This window comes from Trachurus japonicus, chromosome 13, assembly GCF_045865225.1.
Source record: "Trachurus japonicus isolate A0001 chromosome 13, Traja_1.0".
In the NCBI taxonomy this organism is placed as follows: Eukaryota; Metazoa; Chordata; class Actinopteri; order Carangiformes; family Carangidae; genus Trachurus; species Trachurus japonicus.
In genome coordinates, this window is record NC_140919.1 from 24,492,199 (window position 1) to 24,512,322 (window position 20,124).

At 40.2% G+C, this 20,124-nt stretch overlaps 3 protein-coding genes across 5 annotated transcripts in view; 2 read left to right on the top strand and 1 right to left on the bottom strand.

The window, feature by feature from the left end:
* Positions 1-1,115: 1,115 nt before the first annotated feature.
* Positions 1,116-2,505, top strand: sln (sarcolipin). Its single transcript, XM_085795513.1, has 2 exons — positions 1,116-1,302; positions 1,636-2,505. The coding sequence occupies exons 1-2, from the start codon at positions 1,154-1,156 to the stop codon at positions 1,841-1,843; spliced, it is 357 nt and encodes a 118-aa protein (XP_085651639.1). The 5' UTR covers positions 1,116-1,153; the 3' UTR covers positions 1,844-2,505.
* A 703-nt stretch (positions 2,506-3,208) lies between these two features.
* Positions 3,209-9,451, bottom strand: kbtbd3 (kelch repeat and BTB (POZ) domain containing 3). 2 transcript variants are annotated; one of them, XM_085795511.1, is made up of 10 exons: positions 9,345-9,386; positions 8,678-8,964; positions 8,387-8,552; positions 7,556-7,738; positions 6,432-6,605; positions 6,067-6,357; positions 5,041-5,283; positions 4,665-4,955; positions 4,394-4,543; positions 3,209-3,833 (listed from the first exon to the last, which is right to left on the bottom strand). In XM_085795511.1, exons 2-10 carry the CDS (start codon positions 8,950-8,952, stop codon positions 3,711-3,713), a joined length of 1,896 nt encoding a protein of 631 aa, XP_085651637.1. In that variant the 5' UTR covers positions 8,953-8,964; positions 9,345-9,386; the 3' UTR covers positions 3,209-3,710. The 2 variants fall into 2 exon arrangements, with proteins under 2 accessions (XP_085651637.1, XP_085651638.1); XM_085795512.1 differs by having other exon boundaries at positions 3,487-3,833; positions 9,379-9,451.
* A 1,484-nt stretch (positions 9,452-10,935) lies between these two features.
* fam168a (family with sequence similarity 168 member A) overlaps positions 10,936-20,124 on the top strand; it is a 32,678-nt gene continuing 23,489 nt past the window's right edge. Inside the window, exon 1 of one of the 2 annotated variants that reach the window (XM_085795514.1) lies at positions 10,936-11,154. The gene's annotated coding sequence lies outside the window, so the exon portion shown is untranslated. The remainder of the gene's footprint in view (positions 11,155-20,124) is intronic. The other variant, XM_085795515.1, reaches the window with a different exon arrangement.

The following is a 20,124-nucleotide window of genomic DNA, read 5'->3' on the forward strand; positions in this document are numbered from 1 at the left end:
GCAAGGCAATTTTATTTGTATAGCCCGTTTTTACAAACAGTTTGTCTCAAAGGGCTTTACATGGCATCGTAACAACATCCTCTGTCCTTAGACCCTCACATCGACTGAGGAAAAACTCCATGGAAACCCTTTTAACAGGGAAAATCGGAGAAACCTCAGGGTGAGCAACAGAGGAGGGATCCCTCACCCAGGACGGACAGACGTGCAATAGATGTTGTTACAGACAAATGAGTCAGTTTTAGGTAAAAAAAAAAAAAAATCTTATTTGCTTTTTTAAAATTAGGAGTTAGTTGAGAAAATCAGCTGCCTACCACTTTCCTATCTGCTAATTGTGAAGTTAGGCCTACTCCATCAGCTGGTTAGCTTAGGCTAGCATAAGGTTTGGAAACAGCTACCCAGCCAAGCTAACTGCCTGCTGCTTGTGTTTACCATACTGAGCCTGTCTGCACTATAAAGGGAATAAGATACAGCCTGGCTCCCTGTGTTTTCCTCCATCACTCAAGTCTTAATTATTTCTGATTCCTCCATTACCTATGAGTCTTTTTATTGTCATTAATGACTGGCAGATGTCATCATACAGCTAAGAAAAAAACATTCAACATCAGTGCAGTGTAGTGTAGTGGCAGGAAGTAGCTACTACATGTCATCATACTTTTCTCAGGACCCCAAAATCTACTTGCATATATAACATGACCTAACAGGGAAGACAGCATGATGAATTGTTGCATCAGCTGGTTGAAACCTCCTCCTTTTTTTCTTTTTTGGAGAGGTTGCACTGTTATTCTTTTTGCCTCTGCATATTTGCTCCATAGATAGGCCTGCTGAATGACTGGTAGTTCCCTTATTCATCAGACAATGTGAATATTTTGATTGGAATATTTGTAATCCACCTAGTATCAGCAATATTGTTATATAAATAACCCCAAGTCTCCCCGAGAGACAGAGAGAGAGAGAGAGACTTTGTGGTTTTGGATAGGAAACACTCGAGCAGAGATTGTGGAAAATAACACACTCTATTGGTGATTTAGTTGCGTGACATCACTCAGTATGTATGTGACCCATGGGCGGTCCACTGAGGATGGCTACTTTAGGACCGAGCCGTGCCCCCGGTGACCAGAGAGAGTTGGACAACAGCAAGACCAGCTGCCACTGGATGCTTCAGAGAAGAAGTGCCACAACAAAGAAGTTTCCAGTCAGAAGAAGAGCTACTCTATCAGAGATCAAGATAAAGAAAGCAGCGGATGAAAACAGCTGTTCTCTTTTCTTCCTGTTCATCCTGAGATCACAACCAAAAGAGGAAAGGTAGCCTAACTGCTTACTGACGGGATCTGGTTTGGGGTAATATAGGCTCCTGAGTAATGGTGTCATTCCTATTGGTATAATGAAGGCAACTTTTGCAACTGACAACCTAAAAATTACATTTAAATCCATTGCAACTAACATAATGTGAAAAAATGCTATCTGTCTGTGCATCAAGGCTATTCCTGAATGTTGTATTGTTGTAAGTGGTTTGAGTGTGTGTGTGTGTAGCCTACAGATATACACACATATCAAACACCCACTTAAAGGCTTTGCTCATTTCTCTCGACACTCATTAATCAAAATCTTGTATTACTTGTGCTTTTTCTGGATCAGTCTCAAGGAAGGAGCCACGCCCATCTTCAACTTTACCTACAGTATATTTTCTTCACCCCCTCTCCTCAGCAGCTACCCGCTCTACTCCTCTCACCCTGTGATACATACAACCATGGACCGCTCAACGCAGGAGCTGTTCCTCAACTTCATGATCGTCTTAATCACTGTGCTGCTAATGTGGCTGCTGGTGAAAGCTTACCAGGACTGAGCCCCTGTGCAAGAAGAGAGAAGATCAATGGGGCGCAGAGGGGGTGGATGGAGATATAGGCGTGGAGAGGAGCCAGAATGGTCACCATAGGACTTTGTGCAGAGACAGCATTTACATTTTTTTCATTCTTTTAGACTACGCTCACTGGTCTGGTTCAGAGCTCTAGTGTTCATATGAGGTCAAAAACCATGTGATGTCCAAAGCCAGGGCAGATTGTCAAAGAAAACAAGCCTTGGATCCGAACTTGTATCCTGAGATGTTGTTTGAATGTAGCCTTGACATTCTGGCAAGAGGCAGAGGTTAAATCAGACTACAAATGGAAGGTGAATAAAAATAACTGAGCTGATTTGAGTCTCTAATTCACCTTTTAAATCACTGTTAGAAAACAATTCAATGTTGCTATAGCCATAAATAGTAATATATACAGTATGTGTTATTCATGTGACCCAGATATTGAACTATGCCACTGTATGAATTGTTTCTGCTCAAGTGATGAATATGTTAAATGCAGACACTGTATTTAGACATCAACACAAATAATGAAGCATTACGTTTATGGACAGTTCTTACCATAAAGCAGTCTTTCATTTGTTGGATTCTTTTTCTTTTTCACAACACAAACCTATTATCAGTTTCTGATCACCAGTGCATTATGAAGCCCATATCTTTCTCCTTGCATTTCTTTCAACTTCTTACGTTGTTACATGCTTTGAAGCTACAGAGTGTTTCTCTAGGTAGATACAGATAAAGCTGCATATTTGTGTCAAACAAGCATTTGCTGAAGGGGATCAGGTGATTTATCTATTGGTGTGAATGTGAACTTGCCATATGTGGTATAGCGTTGTGAGGAGAAACAGGGCATGCATGCATACTGTACATGAAAAGTCTGAAAAAGACTAAAGGCAGGTGAAATCCAATCAGATCATTTACACAGTATTTCCATGAAACCACTTCAGCTGAGTTGTAAATTGAGTAATATGCACAGGCAGATCTCTATCAGCTACAAAAAAAGAAAATAATTTAGAGAGGACAATTATGAAAATAACATGTAAAAGCCCAGATATAGGGCCATTTTCTGAAAATATTGCAAAACAAAGTGTCTTCTCTAATCTTCACAATCAGATAAAATCAAATAAAACACAATTTGGTGAAAGGGCTTTCAAACAGTCCACTATACATGCATCTCATGAGATGTCTTATATGGTAATGTGCCCATAGAGACCCTTATGTACTGTTGCCAGCACAAAAATAGTCTAATCCATTCAGGCTGCAAAATCACCAAATTTGGTAAAGGTCAGGGAGGCTGAATTCTTTGTGAAGGCTGTAAATGGAGCCTCCAAAGTGTTATATTATAAAGTCTATTCATCTATCTTCTATTTGGAAGAGAGATGATAAATTTACAGATACCGTAAGTTATTCTCTGAGTGAATTCTACATTTGAAACATATTAAACAGACAAGAAAAATATTCATGTACTAAAATAGCATTTGTTAAATAATCATCTGCTCAATAGGGTTCCTCCATGGGAGGGACCATATCTAGATTGACACAACAAAGAGCCTATGCCGGCCGGCAGGTGTTTGACAAATACAATTTCAAGGAACAAATCCTGAAATAAAAAAATAAATAAATTATTTGGCTCAGGTGCTCCTGTGTTATGATGATCTGTAGGATGAGATGTGGTGTTAGTTGGAGACAAACTCTTGATTGTCATTCTCTTCTTGAAGTGTAAGCTGTCCATCATGCATTCGGGGTTGAAAAGCAAGGGAGACTCATCCTTGGTAGTTGCTCACGTCATGTAACGCACATGTACATCCACTCACATGTTTGGTTTGAGCAATGAGCATTATTGTGTGTCTGCTGTGTTTCACTCCGCCCCACCCCATGGGTCTCTGTATCTGTTGAAGCTGATGATTTGGCAGTGGAACTCAGTGAGCGCTCTAGGCATGGGCGCCACTTCCTCCCATTGACTCCTCCCACTGTAGAACACCTATGCAGGTAACAAGAAAACACATTGATTGTATAAATATGGAGTATGCATAATTAATTAAAGTGCTAAAACACCTATTCATCATTTCATCCTCTCATCCCTCCTTTAATCCTGTTTTATTCAGTCTTCTGGGTATACCTCTCCAATCTTGCCCTTAATAGGCTTGAATGACACAACGCCTGAAGATGATCCTTAGTCTCTTTCATCTTCCCGACAAATACAATGACTACCTTATCTCATAATCTTTCTCTCCCCAGCCATTCTCAATGTCAACACTTCCCTTATATTATTACATCTTAAATCACATACACAGTAGTATTAATTCATTTCTTGCGTCAATATTGATTTCAAAAGCTGTCTATTGCAACCTTTGTCTTTTTCAGTGGAATCATTTTATGCCAGGGTTTCCTTGATCACTTCCTCACACATTTAACATTAGAAAATGTCTAATTCTATTAGATGGGTTCCAGCTTTAGCTCATAAAACTTGTAATTTAAGCTTAGCTTGATACGAGTAAATACAGGCCTCTGAGAATAAAAAGGGTGAATTTTCATTCCTACCTGAACTTCATCAGTGATCTCATCAGGGGAATAGTCTCCACCCAGGATGTAGATTCTGTCTCTCATACCAACTGCTCCAGCATTGAACCCTGCACATTCAAAGGACCCTTGACCCTTCCACACACAGGTCTCTGGACAAAAACTGTAGACCTAGATAGGAGAAAGGAGACATTTTTAAATTACCTTGGGAGACATGCACTTTAATGCTTTAAGACTGCAATGCAATGACTGATTAAGTGATTAGTTCATCAGTGCCTTCATGCATCAATACCTTATAAGTGGACAAGTCACAGAGGTGCAGTGTATTATGAATTGACACCGCCTTGACCAGTGTCGCATGGAAGAACTGGCCGAACTCTGCCACCAGACGGCTCCACTGGTCCTGTTGGGCGTCATAGCAGAAGAAGCAGTCCAATGAGGGATTGAAGGAGTCTGTGATTTCCACCTCTGATCCAAGAGTGTAGATCATGTTGCCACAAGCACTGGCCTCGGGGTAGAAGATGGCAGTGGGCAGTGGGCTGACTGAGCACCAGGTTTGATTCAGAGGGTTATAATACTCCACCTGGATTAGGTAAGACAAACATCAGAATTTGCCCTGCACATTTCATATTTGTTCACACACACACATATGAGGGAGTCGCTGTTACCTCCAGAAGATGAGGGGCCCCTCCTCTGGATCCCTTGGTCCGTCCCCCGATGATGTAGACTCTGTCCAGGCAGGTCACAGCTGTGTGCATGGTGTGGGGCTTCAGCATGTGCGGCGCAGGTCTGCAGGTTAGGGTCACGGGACAGAAGCACCACACCTCATCGGTGGCGTCGTGAAATGGTTCCGCCACATGGAGACGTACTGCCCGACAACAGTTTCCACGACAGCCGCCTGTTATAAACATCTAATATCAAGTGTAAAGAGGATAAGATGGTGAAACTGAGAACATGATAGAAACATATGTAGTTATAAAACTTTCAAAACACAGTAAATCCCTTGATACCACTCAAAACTATTTGATTGTGGGGAGGAAGGTCGTAATCATTAATTAACTAATCTGGATTCTAATTTTAAGGATCTGAAATGTATGACAGTGTTCTTATTTTTTGCCAGATGATTATTAATTATTTTATGTGTCATTTGTTTAACATTATCACCTTATTTATAGGCACGGTTTCAACACTGCAAAAACTCTAAATCTTACCAAGAATATTTGTCTTATTTCTAGTCAAAATGTAATTTCTAGTCAAAACAAATCTCATTATACCTAAAAGAAATATATATAAAAGTAGCTTGTTTTTAGACACTTTTTACTTATTTCAAGCATATTTTCCCTTGAAATAAGTAGAAAAATCTGACAGTTTTTCTTTCTTATTACAAGCACAAAAAACTACCTTTCACTGGCAGATTTTTCTACTTATTTCAAGTGAGAATTTGTTTGAAACAAGTGAAAATTATCTAAAAATAAGTAAATTTTTAGGTGATGAGTCTTAAAGTGGAAAAAGATTAGTTTTGACTAGAAATTAGACATTTCGACTAGAAATAACACAAATATTCTTGGAAAGATTTTGAGTTTTTGCAGTGAAAGCGGTTCGCATCACTTAAATTTAAAGGGTCACAAGCCAAAAAGGCTAAAAAGCACTGTCCCAAAGCATAGCAGTTCTGGCATTTTTATCCCAAACCATACCTTCTCAGCATAGCTGGTAAGGAACGATCCTGGTGGGTCCGGCAGTGTGCTTGCCCCCTCCCCATGCCCTGTTTGCAGCTCTTTCCACCGGTCTGTCTCCAGACAATAGCAGAAGGTGTGGCGGATCTCTCCGTTCTCCTCCGTCTTGTGGATATAGATGTAGCTCTGCGCGGTCGCTGGCCTGGCATCAGTGAGGAGGCCGTTGTACTGAGTCTGTCTGCTCTGGGCCTCTGAGAAAAGGACAAGTGAGGACTCGTCGCTGCAGATCAGAGAGTCTGAATCATGAAGAGTCTGGAAGAGAAGGTAAGGGGTGAGTATAGAACATGAAAAGATCAGACAGTCACAATATTGCAGCATGTTCATACCTTTAGCACCGGTGCAGGTAGATGGTGCAGTCTGGTTAGAGATAACAACCCTGGTAACAACTTCTGTCTTCCCGGGAGATCATGACGTATCCATCTAAGAAGTGCCATAACCACTGCCTCCTCACTGGGCATGTTTAAAACATCTGACTTTAGGCATGCCTCCAACACATTCACCTGTAAGAGACAATTGAAATAGTAAATACTGAGTGATTCAGTTTACGTAATGTAAAATCATTTTATTACTAAACTTAAACAGTAGAAATTGTTTGGAAGAAAAGTAATACCCTAAACCATTACAACCAGATATTGTGATTTTCTTCAATGTAATTATAGAGACACCGTTACACTCTGTATCTGGAAATTAGATTAGTTTAGTGCATTTGTGTGAGTGGCTCCATCAGCATTTAGTTCATCCAGCAGCTCCAAAATGACCTGACTGAGAGATGATATATCTGAATTATTTTCTGTATGTATGTACTCTGAAATTGTGCCTACATCCCCTTAACAGCAGCCATTGTGCATAATGCGGTGCTGATTAGCACATCCTTTTCAAACGTAGGAAATTCAGACGCAGTCACAGTCACCGCAACTGACTACCAGAGTTAGTAAATTACACTGTGTGTGTTAAATCAATCTGCATTTTCTCCTCCCAGTATTTTGCTCACTTGGGCAGAAACACCCCATGTTGCATATTCATTAGGACCACTGTGCTAAACGGACAGTGCATGCTGTTTTGCTCAATCTCAGTGCACACCATTAGTAGATCAGGTTGCACATTTTTTTGCTGGTGATATCAAATTTCCACAAGTTTTTATACAAGCAAACCAGATCAGACCCTTAGTGCTTATCGCCAAAGTTGGGTGCCACATATTTCTTAGTAGCCTAGCCCTCTACTTTAAAATTGATACATTATTATGTAAATCACCAGAAGTTGCAGTTACACTTTACTGACTACGAAATATTATTCAGAGCTGAGATGTTAATTACTGGGAATAAGAAAAACAGTTTAAGTCATTGCTTAGGCTTACAGAGGGCATAACCTGAATACATAATACGTAGTCTGTACATAAGCCTCTGCTTTTCTGATTAAAAAAAAACAAACACTTTTTTTTCTAAAGCCACACCTGCATATCCAGGAAGTCCTGGGTTTTGGAAAGTTCAAAGAAGTTCTGAACCACAAACTCATTGGCATTTCTGAGGAGGGAGGCCGAGCCGTAGCCCTCAGCGAGGGACAGGAGGGTGAGACAGTTGCAGAGATCCATTGTTCCTATCAAGAAGTCACTGCATGCTTTAGACAGGACTGATACCTGAGGAAAGAACAACATAAAAACAACACTGAAATGCAGATCTTGAAGGTACATCCCAAAAAAAACCCTGCATGTGAGGGATAATTTAATTCAACCACTGGCTGTTTTAAATAAGCTCTGAAGAGTGCTGGGGAGCAGAGTGAGTATTATTGTACTCTATTATTGCATTATGCTTTTGTACATATTTATCATTGGCTCAGCTTATTCATGTAAAATTATTTCTTTCGAAATTTGCATCAGCCTCGTCATTCTGAATTTCCATTTTGTTCTCATTCCAGTAATCAATATTTGAACTGTTGACAAAGTGTGTGCCAGGCTAGTTGCTAGTTGTGATACACAATGACACAGACAATATAACTGCACAACCTGGACCAAAAAAATACTTACCCAGATATTTGTCTAAAGATCATGAAATATCTGAATATATTTTTGGTGTAGTGTGGTGTCTTTTCTGACGATTAAGTTAAGTTCTGCTTTTAAAATCATATAGGTTACTCAGCAACTGCAGTGCCCCCGCCTGTGACATGAGGCTGAAACCACTTCATGCCCTGCATTTTCTCGTCACAATGACATGATGCGCATTAAGAGAGGGGAAAAAAGGATGGAATGACAAAGATGTTTGGTGAGCACAAATAGTTGTGTTGGTACCTGCAGAAATGAGGCAAGCTGAAACAGCATGTCTACATTGCTCTCGGTGATGAGTGCCTCTCCAGAGTAGGCAAAGTCAAGGAATGAAGCCACTGCCTCCGGACACAGGTTACCCAGAGTCACTGAACCATCTCCACGCTCTCGCATGTCCACCTCGAACATAGCCCTAAATACAGAGCATTGACACATGATTAGATAGATAGATAGATAGATAGATAGATAGATAGATAGATAGATAGATAGATAGATAGATAGATAGATAGATAGATAGATAGATAGATAGATAGATACCTGAAGAAATCACTGCATGCTGCAAGAACACAACGATGACAGAGAAAACTGCTCTCTTGGACCTTAATGGTGAAGTCAAACAGCAAACCTCGCTCCCTCAAGGATCTGAGCACGCCCAGGAGCTGCAGTCCATGGGACTCAGACACCCGCAGCAGGGTCCGGTGCTCTGGGACCCCGTTGCATTGTGGAGCGTTGCCAGGTTCACTACTGGGAGGGCTGTTGCTGGAGTTGTGGGCATTGAGGGCACAAGAGGATGACTCTTGATTTTCATCCATTTTCCCTAAATTCTGACAACATGAATAAAAGATAAGATAAAATTAAAAATGAATGAAATCTAATGATAAATCCAAAGGTCATTTTGTATTTTCAAAAAAAAAAAAAAATGTAGTGAGTCTCAGCCTGACATCGTGTGTAAATATGTGTGTGTTAGAAGCATTAAATGCATTTTAAAAATGTATCTCACATCTGCATAACTGAGATTTGGAATCACTCTACAGCACAAGCATATTACTGAGAACAATTTAAGAAAAGAGCTTGTGTTTATCACATTCAGCACCATCACACATTTACTCAGATCTAAATAACAAGATGTAAGACACTACCTTTGATGATGTATCGCTATTAAAAGTCAACGGTATACTAATGTAGGAATTAAAATATAGCCTACCGGTATGGTCTGAGGCAGGACAAGCACTACTCACAGTGTCAGCACCTCGGACAGCTCTCTCCCTCTCTCGTTCTCTCTCATGCCATTCCAACTTCCGGAAACCTGAAATCACGCGAGGATTCGGACAGCTTTTTGTCTGTCACGGTTAAAAATGTTGCTAACATCAAAGACGGTTTAACATCATCTTTGAGAAAAGTACAGCGCTTTGCTAACGGTGATTCTATATTGTCCCCCTTTATAAACCCGCACCAATTGTGTGCATGTGTGTAGTTCTTTGTTTGCGGTGGTTGCTGGCGCAATGACAGCTGGGAATTGTAGTTCTCGCTCAATTCTCAAAACCGTCACGCCTAGGGCTAGTTGTCAGGCGTTACAAATAGGCAATAACTTTGCAACCTACTGCATATTAATGCAGGTTGGAATCCAACCTGCACTAGATGGATAGGAATATAGATGGAATATGTTGTTAATTAAATACGTTGTTTACGCGTAGCCTGATTTGCTGGCTGTAACTGTCTGCAAAGTTGTCCAGGCAGCCATGGTGTTATTTATTTATTTTGACCCCAAATGCAGCAGTGACACACTAGGTAGGCTATTTTTTAATGGATATGGTTGTATAAATGCTTAAGTGAGGAAACATAATACGCAAATAAAACTACAGACTGAATCATATTCATCAGGCACAAACAACCAGCCCAATACAACAGTTCTGCAATACCTATGTCTCTTGGTTCAGTTTGTTTGACATTTCGTTGGCTATACATTTGTGAAATGTATTTTTAATAATGATTATTTTCTCTCATTGTGTGTGTGTGTGTGTGTGTGTGTGTGTGTGTGTGTGTGTTTGTGTGTGTGTGTGTTAACAGCCATGGGGCTCCTGAGGAAATTGAGGCATGCTGTGCAATCCATTTCCTCACCACAGGATGGCGCTGCCTTGCTGGGAAGAAAGATTTGTGGACAGTGCATGGTGGACGTGCTTATGCATTAGGCAAAAACACTGAATCTGAACCAGTGAAAGTAAAGCCTCCAGTTGTGTTGCAGTACCGTTTCACCACCACAGTGCTGCTGCTGCTGACCAAATAACACTCTCCTGTCTGGAAATGTTGATTACAAAGGAGGATGCATAACAGCAGGCAGACACTCACTAATACCACAGTGTCTCTCCTAGTAGCAATAGCCTACGTAAACTAACACGACATACTACCACTCAACTAGCCTATATCATCAACACAAAACCCATGCAGTCAATCGGGGATAAAGTGCACAAAACACAGTAAAGAACAAAGAAGCAACAATGGCATATAAATATATTATAAAATAAGACTTCTTTTATTTCCACAGACGTCTAAGCTGCGGTAGTTGCCTATATTTACATTGACCATCAATGCTTCATTGTTGAGAGAATGAGTAGAGATCCTGCAATAGCCTATAAGTGAAAACAAAAACTAATTCAGTCATTTAAGAACCGTTCTTCTATTCGTGATTCATTATTACTACTATTATCATTTCTACTACAGTGTAGGCTATGTTATCTATGGATCGGGCCCCCTTCTCTTCTGCATCCCTGCATCCCTCCCTCCCTTTCCCTCTCGCTCTCCCTCCCTCCCGGCAGTGCATCCCCATCCCCCACACGGTGGCCGTCTCTTCGGGTGAAAGCTGTCTTCCCAGCGCCACTGGCCCGACAAAACGCTACTGTAGCAGCAGAGCCAGTCCGCACCGACCTGAGCAGAGCAGAGCAGACAACACGGGAGAGAGAGCACGTACACACACGGGGAATCTCTTTTTTATTGTATTGTCCGACCGAGTGGCTTTGGTGAGTCTCATCTGTTGTTTTATTATGGAGGGCAGGGATGTCCATGTGTCGACTTTTAGTACTTGTTCCTTTTTTTCTGTCTTTTTTTCCTCCTCCGTATCCCTTCAATTGTCCTCCGTGGTGCTGGCTACAGTGGGGAACTAGCGGGCTAAGCTAACGGAGCTAGCTCAAATAGCGGAATCAAACTGAAACTAACCGTTCGGTTGCTGTGGCTTTTACCGTGAGTGGTTTGCAGCCAAGTGGGTTAAAAAATATAGCCCCGGTTGTGACCTCTCTATTAAAGTTTTTTTAAATTCTCATTTGCTAATGTTGCCCCAGCTAGCTCGCTAATTAGCTATTTGAGCAGCGTGTGTGTGTGTGTGTTGGGGGATGCGGGGATGCTACGGCGGGTTAGCGGTTGTTGTCTTTTCAGGCTAGCAACCGAGCTAAGCTAACGTTAGTATTAGTAGTATGTGACCCACACAGATTTCTACACGGGGTGCTTCGGGAATGGTTGAACAGCCATGCTAACTGTAGCTAATCTAGTGATAATTGGCAAGATGGCATCTCGGAGTTGTTATCTAGAAATCGGTGGATTTTCAAAATGGTGTCTTAAGCTTGTTTGAGTGTGACCATTTTTGTCCAACCATGGCTGTTTTGGCGTTGCTGGATCTCCGTGGAATGCAGTGCACCGACAGTGCATGCCATACTCTTGATGGACATAACTATATATTTACGACTGATGTTATGGTTAATACTAATACTGCCGTACTATGCTGAGTCCTCCAGGCTAGAGCTACTGTTATGAACAAAACAACTGTTTTTGGAGTGGAACTAATTTGTTTTTAACTGAGTTTTGTAATGCATCTGCGTCGCATTTAATAAATGTCATATAGGCTACTGCTCCAAAATGGGGGATAACGTTTATTCTGCTCATGTAAACATTTGCAAATTGAATTTAAGTGGTTAACTATATCAATGACCATCACTTAATCTTTAGTTCACAACAAACGTGTAGTTTCACAAAAGGTTCAGTTTCAGTTACAGAAGGATCACAGCTCCTACTAAAAGGACATTGTTAATGCTAAAGTGCACAGAGACTAAACTTGTGTGGTTAATTTAGAGGCAGGATTTACATATGATGGTAACTTTCACAACAGAATAATCTAATAATCATTCTATGGTTAGTCTTGTAGTCATTAAGTGCGTAACATGTAAGAAAATGGTTAATAAGTCCACCTTAAGAGCCCACAGTGAGGTTTTCAAATGACGATATGTTTTGCACAACCAGCTCCAGCTGCCCCAAAAGATATTTCTTGTGAAATAAAAGAGGCAAGCAGCAATGATTGGTAAACAAATTGTTTATCAAAATATATCTTGAATAATTTTCTGTCATTTTATTTCAACATTAGAGAGGATGCAGCAGTGTGGCAGGGAAGAGCGCTGTACTATCTTAACTGTCATAATACAGGGAGCTAATTGCAGCCTTACATAGTGCCAAAGAGACAAGATTACAGATTTTGCTAAAGGCATATTTTCTTCTTTTCTCCTATGACTAGTCTTATCAATGAAATGAATCCTCTTTGTGATCATCTTTTTTGGGTTGGGGGATTACCTGCTTTAGTCATTGACTACCAATCCCATTTAATTCAAGACGCCTTATCAGTCTAAAGGGATTTGAGATATGACTGTTCTTGGCCCTCAGCAGAGCAATGCAGTGTAAGTAAACTGTATACAGTTCAAATATTGTTCTTCAGGGACTGGAAGTAGTGCATAGCTCCAGATATGGTACACATTCATTGTATCCTAATATTATCCTAAAATAAGTTACTAGTTAATAGTTTTTATTGTTTGTTTCTTTTCCAGGCATAAAAACGTGAGACTCATATTGATTGTACTGAAATAGCTAAACAATCTTAATTACGCATGTGTGCATTGTTTGTCAGACTATCACAAAATCAAGAAGCATGTGGGAGAATTGCATCCCGTAGATGAAGGCATGTTAAAGGCAGGGACAGTGCTCAACCTTGGAATCCACTCAAAAATTTGCATTCGTATTTTTGCTTGTATTTTAAGTGAGAAGAGAGAAAGTCATCATTGTAAGAATAAAAATAAAGAAATGAGTAATGCTGAACAGGGCTAAATGTCTGCCAAGGTGTTTGCTAGTTTAATTTAATCCTCAGTCTAAGGTGACCCCTGTTTACCATGCTACAGGAAAGGGGGCGGGCGGTCTGGGTTTGGCATACGTTGAGCGCAGAATTGTGTATGAATGGTGGGCTGCACAATGCAACCATAAAACTGTCATGCTATTGAAAGCTGGAGTCACTTAATGTTACGAGACTGACTTGGTGGTTCTACAGACTGTTGTCTTTCCAGCACTTCATTCCCATGTGGTTTGGGACCACTTAATGAGTTGCTCATCACAAATCAGTGAACGAAATGCACACGGACAAGGGTTTCCAGATTCACCCTCCCCTCTTTTACGTTGTCCATCAATTAGTCCCTTCACTTTGATGACCAAAATGTTTTTTTTGTCAAGGATAGCAAATGCGAACATCTGTGTGGTTGGACTAGCTGTAAAGTCAGTGATTAACAATGAGCTTGTCACATTTGAAGGTTAATACTCCTGTAACCCTTTTTGTATTGTACATTGAAGATTAAACCTGCAGTTGTTCTCAAAATTTGCTTGATGAATAGCCAACATTATTGATAGAGTAATAGAGTTATTGCAGGCCTTGATCATTTAGCATATTGATGTTGATTTTGCCATTTATCGCTAGTCTTAAAAGAATCCATTGAAAATGTGAATAACATAATTACTGATGGATAGGAATGTCACAACACCAGAAATTTTCCAGCAGTAATAATATTCTTCGATTCTTGATAGAAGATTAAATACCACAGTAAAAGAAATGCTGCTATCTAGATAACAACACTTGCACACTGTGTGGTCAGTGTGCAGACAGTAGTTTAAATTGACTAACAGGATGACAGACCCATGGTGTGAAAACACTGATTTTAAAAAGTTGCCATTGCAACATTATCCAAAGCAAGATAATGATAAGCTTTGTGAATGTTTATTTAGAACACACATTTTCCAAAAGTTACTGCAGACCTTTTGCTGCACTCACTTGAGTAGTGTAGGAAACGAGCACCATCACAATTTTCAGAATTTAGTCGCCCACTTGTTTCCAAAGTATCGATTCTTCCCTACTGCTAAATATTAATTTAGTTAGATCAGGCATTCAAAACCACGATGAGTAGCGATTCTGGTTCTTTTTTTCCTGCTAAAAGCTAAAGGAATAAGGTATGTACATGGTGTAAAAATAGCCCACAAACCCATATTGGTTTGGACTGACATTTAACCAGGTTACAGTCTGCTGTCTACAGTCTGCTATAAACTGGCTTTCTTGATGGTTGCTTGAAGCAGAAACATGTTTTTTTGGTTGTTGATTGTTGATCTTTGGTGCGTGTGCGTGTCTGCCTTTGTGCATCTATACAGGTGGGAGTCACTGGGAATAAAAAATGAGGATAAAAGGCTAAACTGATTACTTAAGGCAGTGTTTTAAATACATTCAGCCGTCATTCATGATGGGAGTCCTGTGACTGTACAGTGCAGCCCAAAAGTCTGAGACCGCTTTCCCATTCAGTAGGCATGGAACACAAGATGTTACGGCTGCATTAGTGATACCTACAGTATACTCACGACCAGTGGTATTTTCTAATGCTGTATTGTGGTAGTAGTGTTTTAATTGAAAATATAGTGTACATGATTATTTTACAATTTAGGAATAATACTGTGCCTTCCTTGAAACAAGCCATTAGGCCGTCTGTAATTTTGTGATGTCACAATGAAGAAAGCCCAACCCCCCCAGTGTGAAATGTACTAACTGCTACAGTCAAAACGGTCACTGACCTGTCGTTACTAGAGCTCCAGAGAGAAAGTGTTTAAAACTATAGTAATTTGAACGTAAAGGCATTAGGCGTGTAGCCGATATCCGAGTACTCGCTCGGCTTGGGCGGCATCTGGTCGCCATTTCAGCACTCATTGCGATAAACACAAGCAAAGCTGGAAAATCCCTCACCGATCATCATCCATCCGTCATTGACAGTCATCCTTCACTAAAGAAAGAAACCAAAAAAAAACAAAACAAACATACGTACACTCACAATTTGCTTCACATTCCACTCTGTTGTGTTTGTGGTCATTCATCCACAACTAAGCAACTCTCCGGACTGGATCACTTGCTGACTGGACTGGACTGACATACCGATGGTATGATGATGGTGTGAGTGCAGAGAAATTATTTTACTATTTATTTCTGAAGCTAGAGTTTTTTTTCCATTTTGTGAGCTGAACTGAACTTTGACTAATAAAAACGAAAAAAGATAAAAATAACAAAGACTTCAAAGTGGAATTTCAGGATTTTTTGTTTTGTGTCTTGGGAATATTTTTGTTTTTGTTTTTATTTTTGAAGTAAAACAAATGTTTAATGTTTTCTGTTCTTTGTGGAGCTTTAATTGTTGTTCACTGTGCGTCCTTTGTGTTAGTTTGACATGACAGGTTTTGAACCTGGCTACTGTCATACAATGTTTTTATGATGCTACAGAAAACAACAAAGTTGCACCTCAACATCTGGCAGCACACATCTTGGATCAAATGGCATTACCGCAAAAGGTAATGCAAATGAACATTAGTCTTTTGTTTACTAGTATGAAATTGGGACACTTTTTATTCTCCACACCCAGAACCCGGCTGTATCTAATCAAAGTCTAGGTTACACCAGGGATTTTATTTGTATTGGCTCTTTTTATGGTTGACATTTTGACATAAGCCAGTAGTAAAACACAACTTAAAATAATACAATGAATGAATAGCCGAGGCAGGCGGGGCAGCTCGGTCTCACTAACCGGTCTCACCAAGCTGTCCCGGTGCTCCACAAACCGAGCCTCGGTTCTCCTCTTTGGCCCCGAGTTGCAAACACCCGGTGTGTGTGAAAGCGAGGCGGCTGGTTCATGCTCCAGCCAGCCGAGTCTCTCCACTCCTCTCACCCACAGAGCTCCCGTCCTGGGTGTAAAGTCTGGCTGCTCCGCTGTCCTGCCAGGGGCTGTTCTTAAGTATTTTAAATACATTTCCAATGTTATTTGCTCAAAACTGCGTACAGAAAGTTAGTCTGGAGCCCTGACGCGCAAGCCAGATATAATAAGCGTCTTTACGACAATACGCTCTAGAGCTCATGGGAAATGCAGTCTTCATTCCGACATGCTACTGCCCTTTGGCCAAATGCTACTGCTTTTGGCCAAAGGGGCCGCCAAAATCAAGAAAAACTGAAAGTTCCTTGTAGGGGCTTTAGTTTCAGGTTGTGGGATTGTGCGTGCTGGTTCACTGACACACTGTTGTGTCTTAATAGGCTTTATGCACAGCTCCACTACTTCCTGAACTTTAGCCAGCTCCTTTATTTCTTGTCTTAGCCTACATTATTGGACAAACTGATCAGTTAGTTTAATAGTGTAGCTGTGCATAAAATGAGACTGATCGAAACTGATAATGTCTTTGCTTTTCCTACTATGGCTAGTTGTTGTACCATACTAGTATAATAATTATTTATTAGTTAGGCTGCTATTGCTATTTTGCCAAACAGAGGAACGAACATCCCCAAAATAAAATTAAATGAAAAACAGACTTGCTGTACATTCTAGTTTAAGTTAGATTGGCATTTGGCAAATAGTTGGCGACTTGCTCATCCATCAGAGAAGACAGCAGTCACTAGGTGGGTTTCCTTCCACCTGTTATTCTTTAAAAACATTTTCAACTCCCGGAAATTCAAAACAATTTTGTGTAAAAACATGAAGCATGTGACTAAACAGACAAAAATAGCGTAGGACAAAAACAGATCTGTGAAGGACAATGTGGAGTTTGTAACATTCTCAAAGAGTGTATGAAACAAACATAACCTTCACTGTTGAAGGTTTGACTGTGAAATTATGTCTTCATTCCCACTGCTTGCTGATTATCTTGATAAACAATGGCTTATTTGCTTTTCCATAAGTGAAAGACAAATGATTCACATGTTTGTTTGTCGATGTCCCCACAAATATGGGAACAAATTCAGTATACTTGTTAAGTCACTGGCATTGATCAGTATACTTAAAAGCCCTGCTCATTAATCATGGTGATCGTTGCGAAGATGGAAAATCCTCCTCTGTATTTGCTATGTCCCACCTTCACCATGGGCAAAATGCCTGTCTGCTGTTAATAAAGCCTAGTGGTATTGATTGTTATCATGGGTTTAACTTCCCAGACCTAGGTCATAAAGCTGTCTGCCCTCTTTGTGTGTGTGTGTTTGTGTATGTGAGTGAGTGATGGCGAGAGAGTGTGCAGGTGTGTTCACTTCAGCATTTCCTATATGTGCCTTGACCATGCTAATTGCAAGAGCAAATTTTCAGTATATTTGTTTTAAAGTAAAAGCTTATTCATATGTTAAGTTGTTATCCCCAATTGTCTGCAAGCTCATGGTCTTCATTAATGACATGGGTAACTAATAATTATTTTTTCCTCAAGCAATGTTAAAATGTTTAAAGCAGATATCAGTGGAATGTTTTTGTTAATATAAGTCCTAAATAGTCCTATTTTCCGTCAGCAATCACTTACATGAAGTATTTCAGCCTAAACACGAGTCTCTCCGTCACTCTGCTCTGCTGTAACCCGAGGAGAAAATTTTCCTTGTGGGATACAAGTGTTATCCAATGAGGGGAGAGAACGGCATGAAGGGCTGTGTGTGCAGCCAAGGGATGCGCGTGAATGTGGTGACGTAGCACGAGGACCAATTGATGCCTGACAAGGGCGGGGGCTGCTAACTCATGGTGCGTTCAAGGAAACTCGTACTTTGTGTTTTTCCTTCCTGTGAAGTCATACCAGTTCGATCTGGTACGAGTTCACGGGTCGGAAGTTACGAGTGGCCGTTATAGGGAACTTTCACAGACAACAGGACGGTAAAAACACGAGCTACGGGTTACCTGGAACGCTACCAAGTCGTAGTTGTGACTTGAAGCTGTAACTTACGGTTTCAAAAGCCTGCCTTGAACACAGCATTAGCCGAAACGGCCGTGCCACTGATATCTGCTTTAAATGGCTATTAAAATTCAATACCCAACTCATTAACAATTTTGGCCTTGCCCCATAGCTCATTATTTCCTTTCCTTACTTTGTAATTTGAGTAACTAATTAATGGTAGCCAATAATTTGGAGCACTTAACAAACAACAAAAAAGTTTTATGCTTTCAGTGGGTTTGCTTTGTAGTTGTGCACCCCCTGTCTGTTGTAATAACCTTTAGTATGCAACAAATATGATTCTTGATTTAAATTGATTTTTGACCCCCTGCTAAAAATCAATCTGCAAATGATAAATGAATTAGAAAAGTTTTAACTTAATTTTGTGTAGATTTTCCCCTCTGGGAGTGCAATCAGAAAAAGAGATGGACACATTTGTGTCATGCGTGAATATGACCGAATCTGTTTTTCTTAAGTAGTTTCGTGTGGCTTTATTCACTTGCAGCTGTATTAGACTGAGAGAACCAGTCTTTTGCATATTGATGGCATTTGTATCTGGTCAAGCAACCACATATGGACTACGTTGTTCCCTCTATATGCAGCTCCACCACTACTGGAATTTGTGTTGGTTTATTAATACAATGAAACACAACCTCTGCTACATGTGCTTTCTACATTTTGTGCCGCTTACTGTGGCTGGCGTGAAACAAAGAGGACCCTACCACACTCCCAAGAACGCAATGTACAGTAACCATTCAGCAGAGAAAGATGAAGTAGACCTACCTGACAGCCCTGTAAAGTAATTCACTTGGCTACTATATTGGCAAAGGATGTAAAAATATAAGATAATAACTCTGCATTTTTATTAAAGTGATTGTTTCCAAGTATTCATAGCAAATTAACAAGTCAAGCTAAATGGTTTCTAATTAAACCCCTTACATGTTAGCACAATGCACTGCTGTAATACCTGCACATTTTGTGTTAATTACTCACATAGAGCATCTAATTATATGACGTTTTCACTGCCTCTCTGTGAGGTGAAACCAGATGTAATCTGGATATTAATGAAATGGCTTTAATTTGTTTGTGCAAACAAAACGAAACTCAGTGCTTAAAGCATTGTGCACCTGCTAATCCTAAATCTTTAAATTTGAAGCACTGGCCGTTTTTTCGTCAGCGCCATATATTAACATTCAAGTGATTCCAAGGTCCTCTCTCAATCGTTTGTACATTCTTTGTTCAGACAGTCACTTTATCTTTTTCTATTTGCCTTCAATAAAAATTATAATTTTCTTTGTTGAGGCATTTTATTCTTAGACATTTCTTTCTACAGCTATCTGGGCCTCCAGAGCCTGTCAAAAGCTGCTGGTAAATTAGGTAACCTGACTGGACAAAGTTGAATAATTGTAACTCTAATGATTCTGGGGTCACTCTAAGCCATTGCTCCACCTGCATGTATAAATATGGCTGTGGACTTGCACACAACTTCACTGCCGAAAACAATTAGTGGAACCACTGCAATATGCTAGCCTGTATAAAAATCCCCATCAACAATCATGTTGGTCTTTTCAACTAAACAAGTTGGAATTAACTGTCAACGTGTTTTCAAGGGCTCTTAAAAGTCATTTTCTTGACACTGATGGATTCTTAACTGTGCTCAACAAGGGTTCTTTCATGATGGCTCTTTTTGAGTAAAAGTTGGCATGGTGCTATAGATGTCTCTTGGCAATATTTCCTCTTCTTTTGTCATCCATGCAACAATTTCCTTGTCTTGTGTGTAACGTTAAGAGCCTTACTTACAACCAGCATGGCTGTAGACTTCTAGGCTTGTTTCCAGTATCATTCAGTCCTAGTATTAGTGTTGTAATTCCCTCGCCGCGGTGTGAACTCATTACAAGCCATATTAAGAAACTTAGACAGAAGCCTCTAATTAACACCTT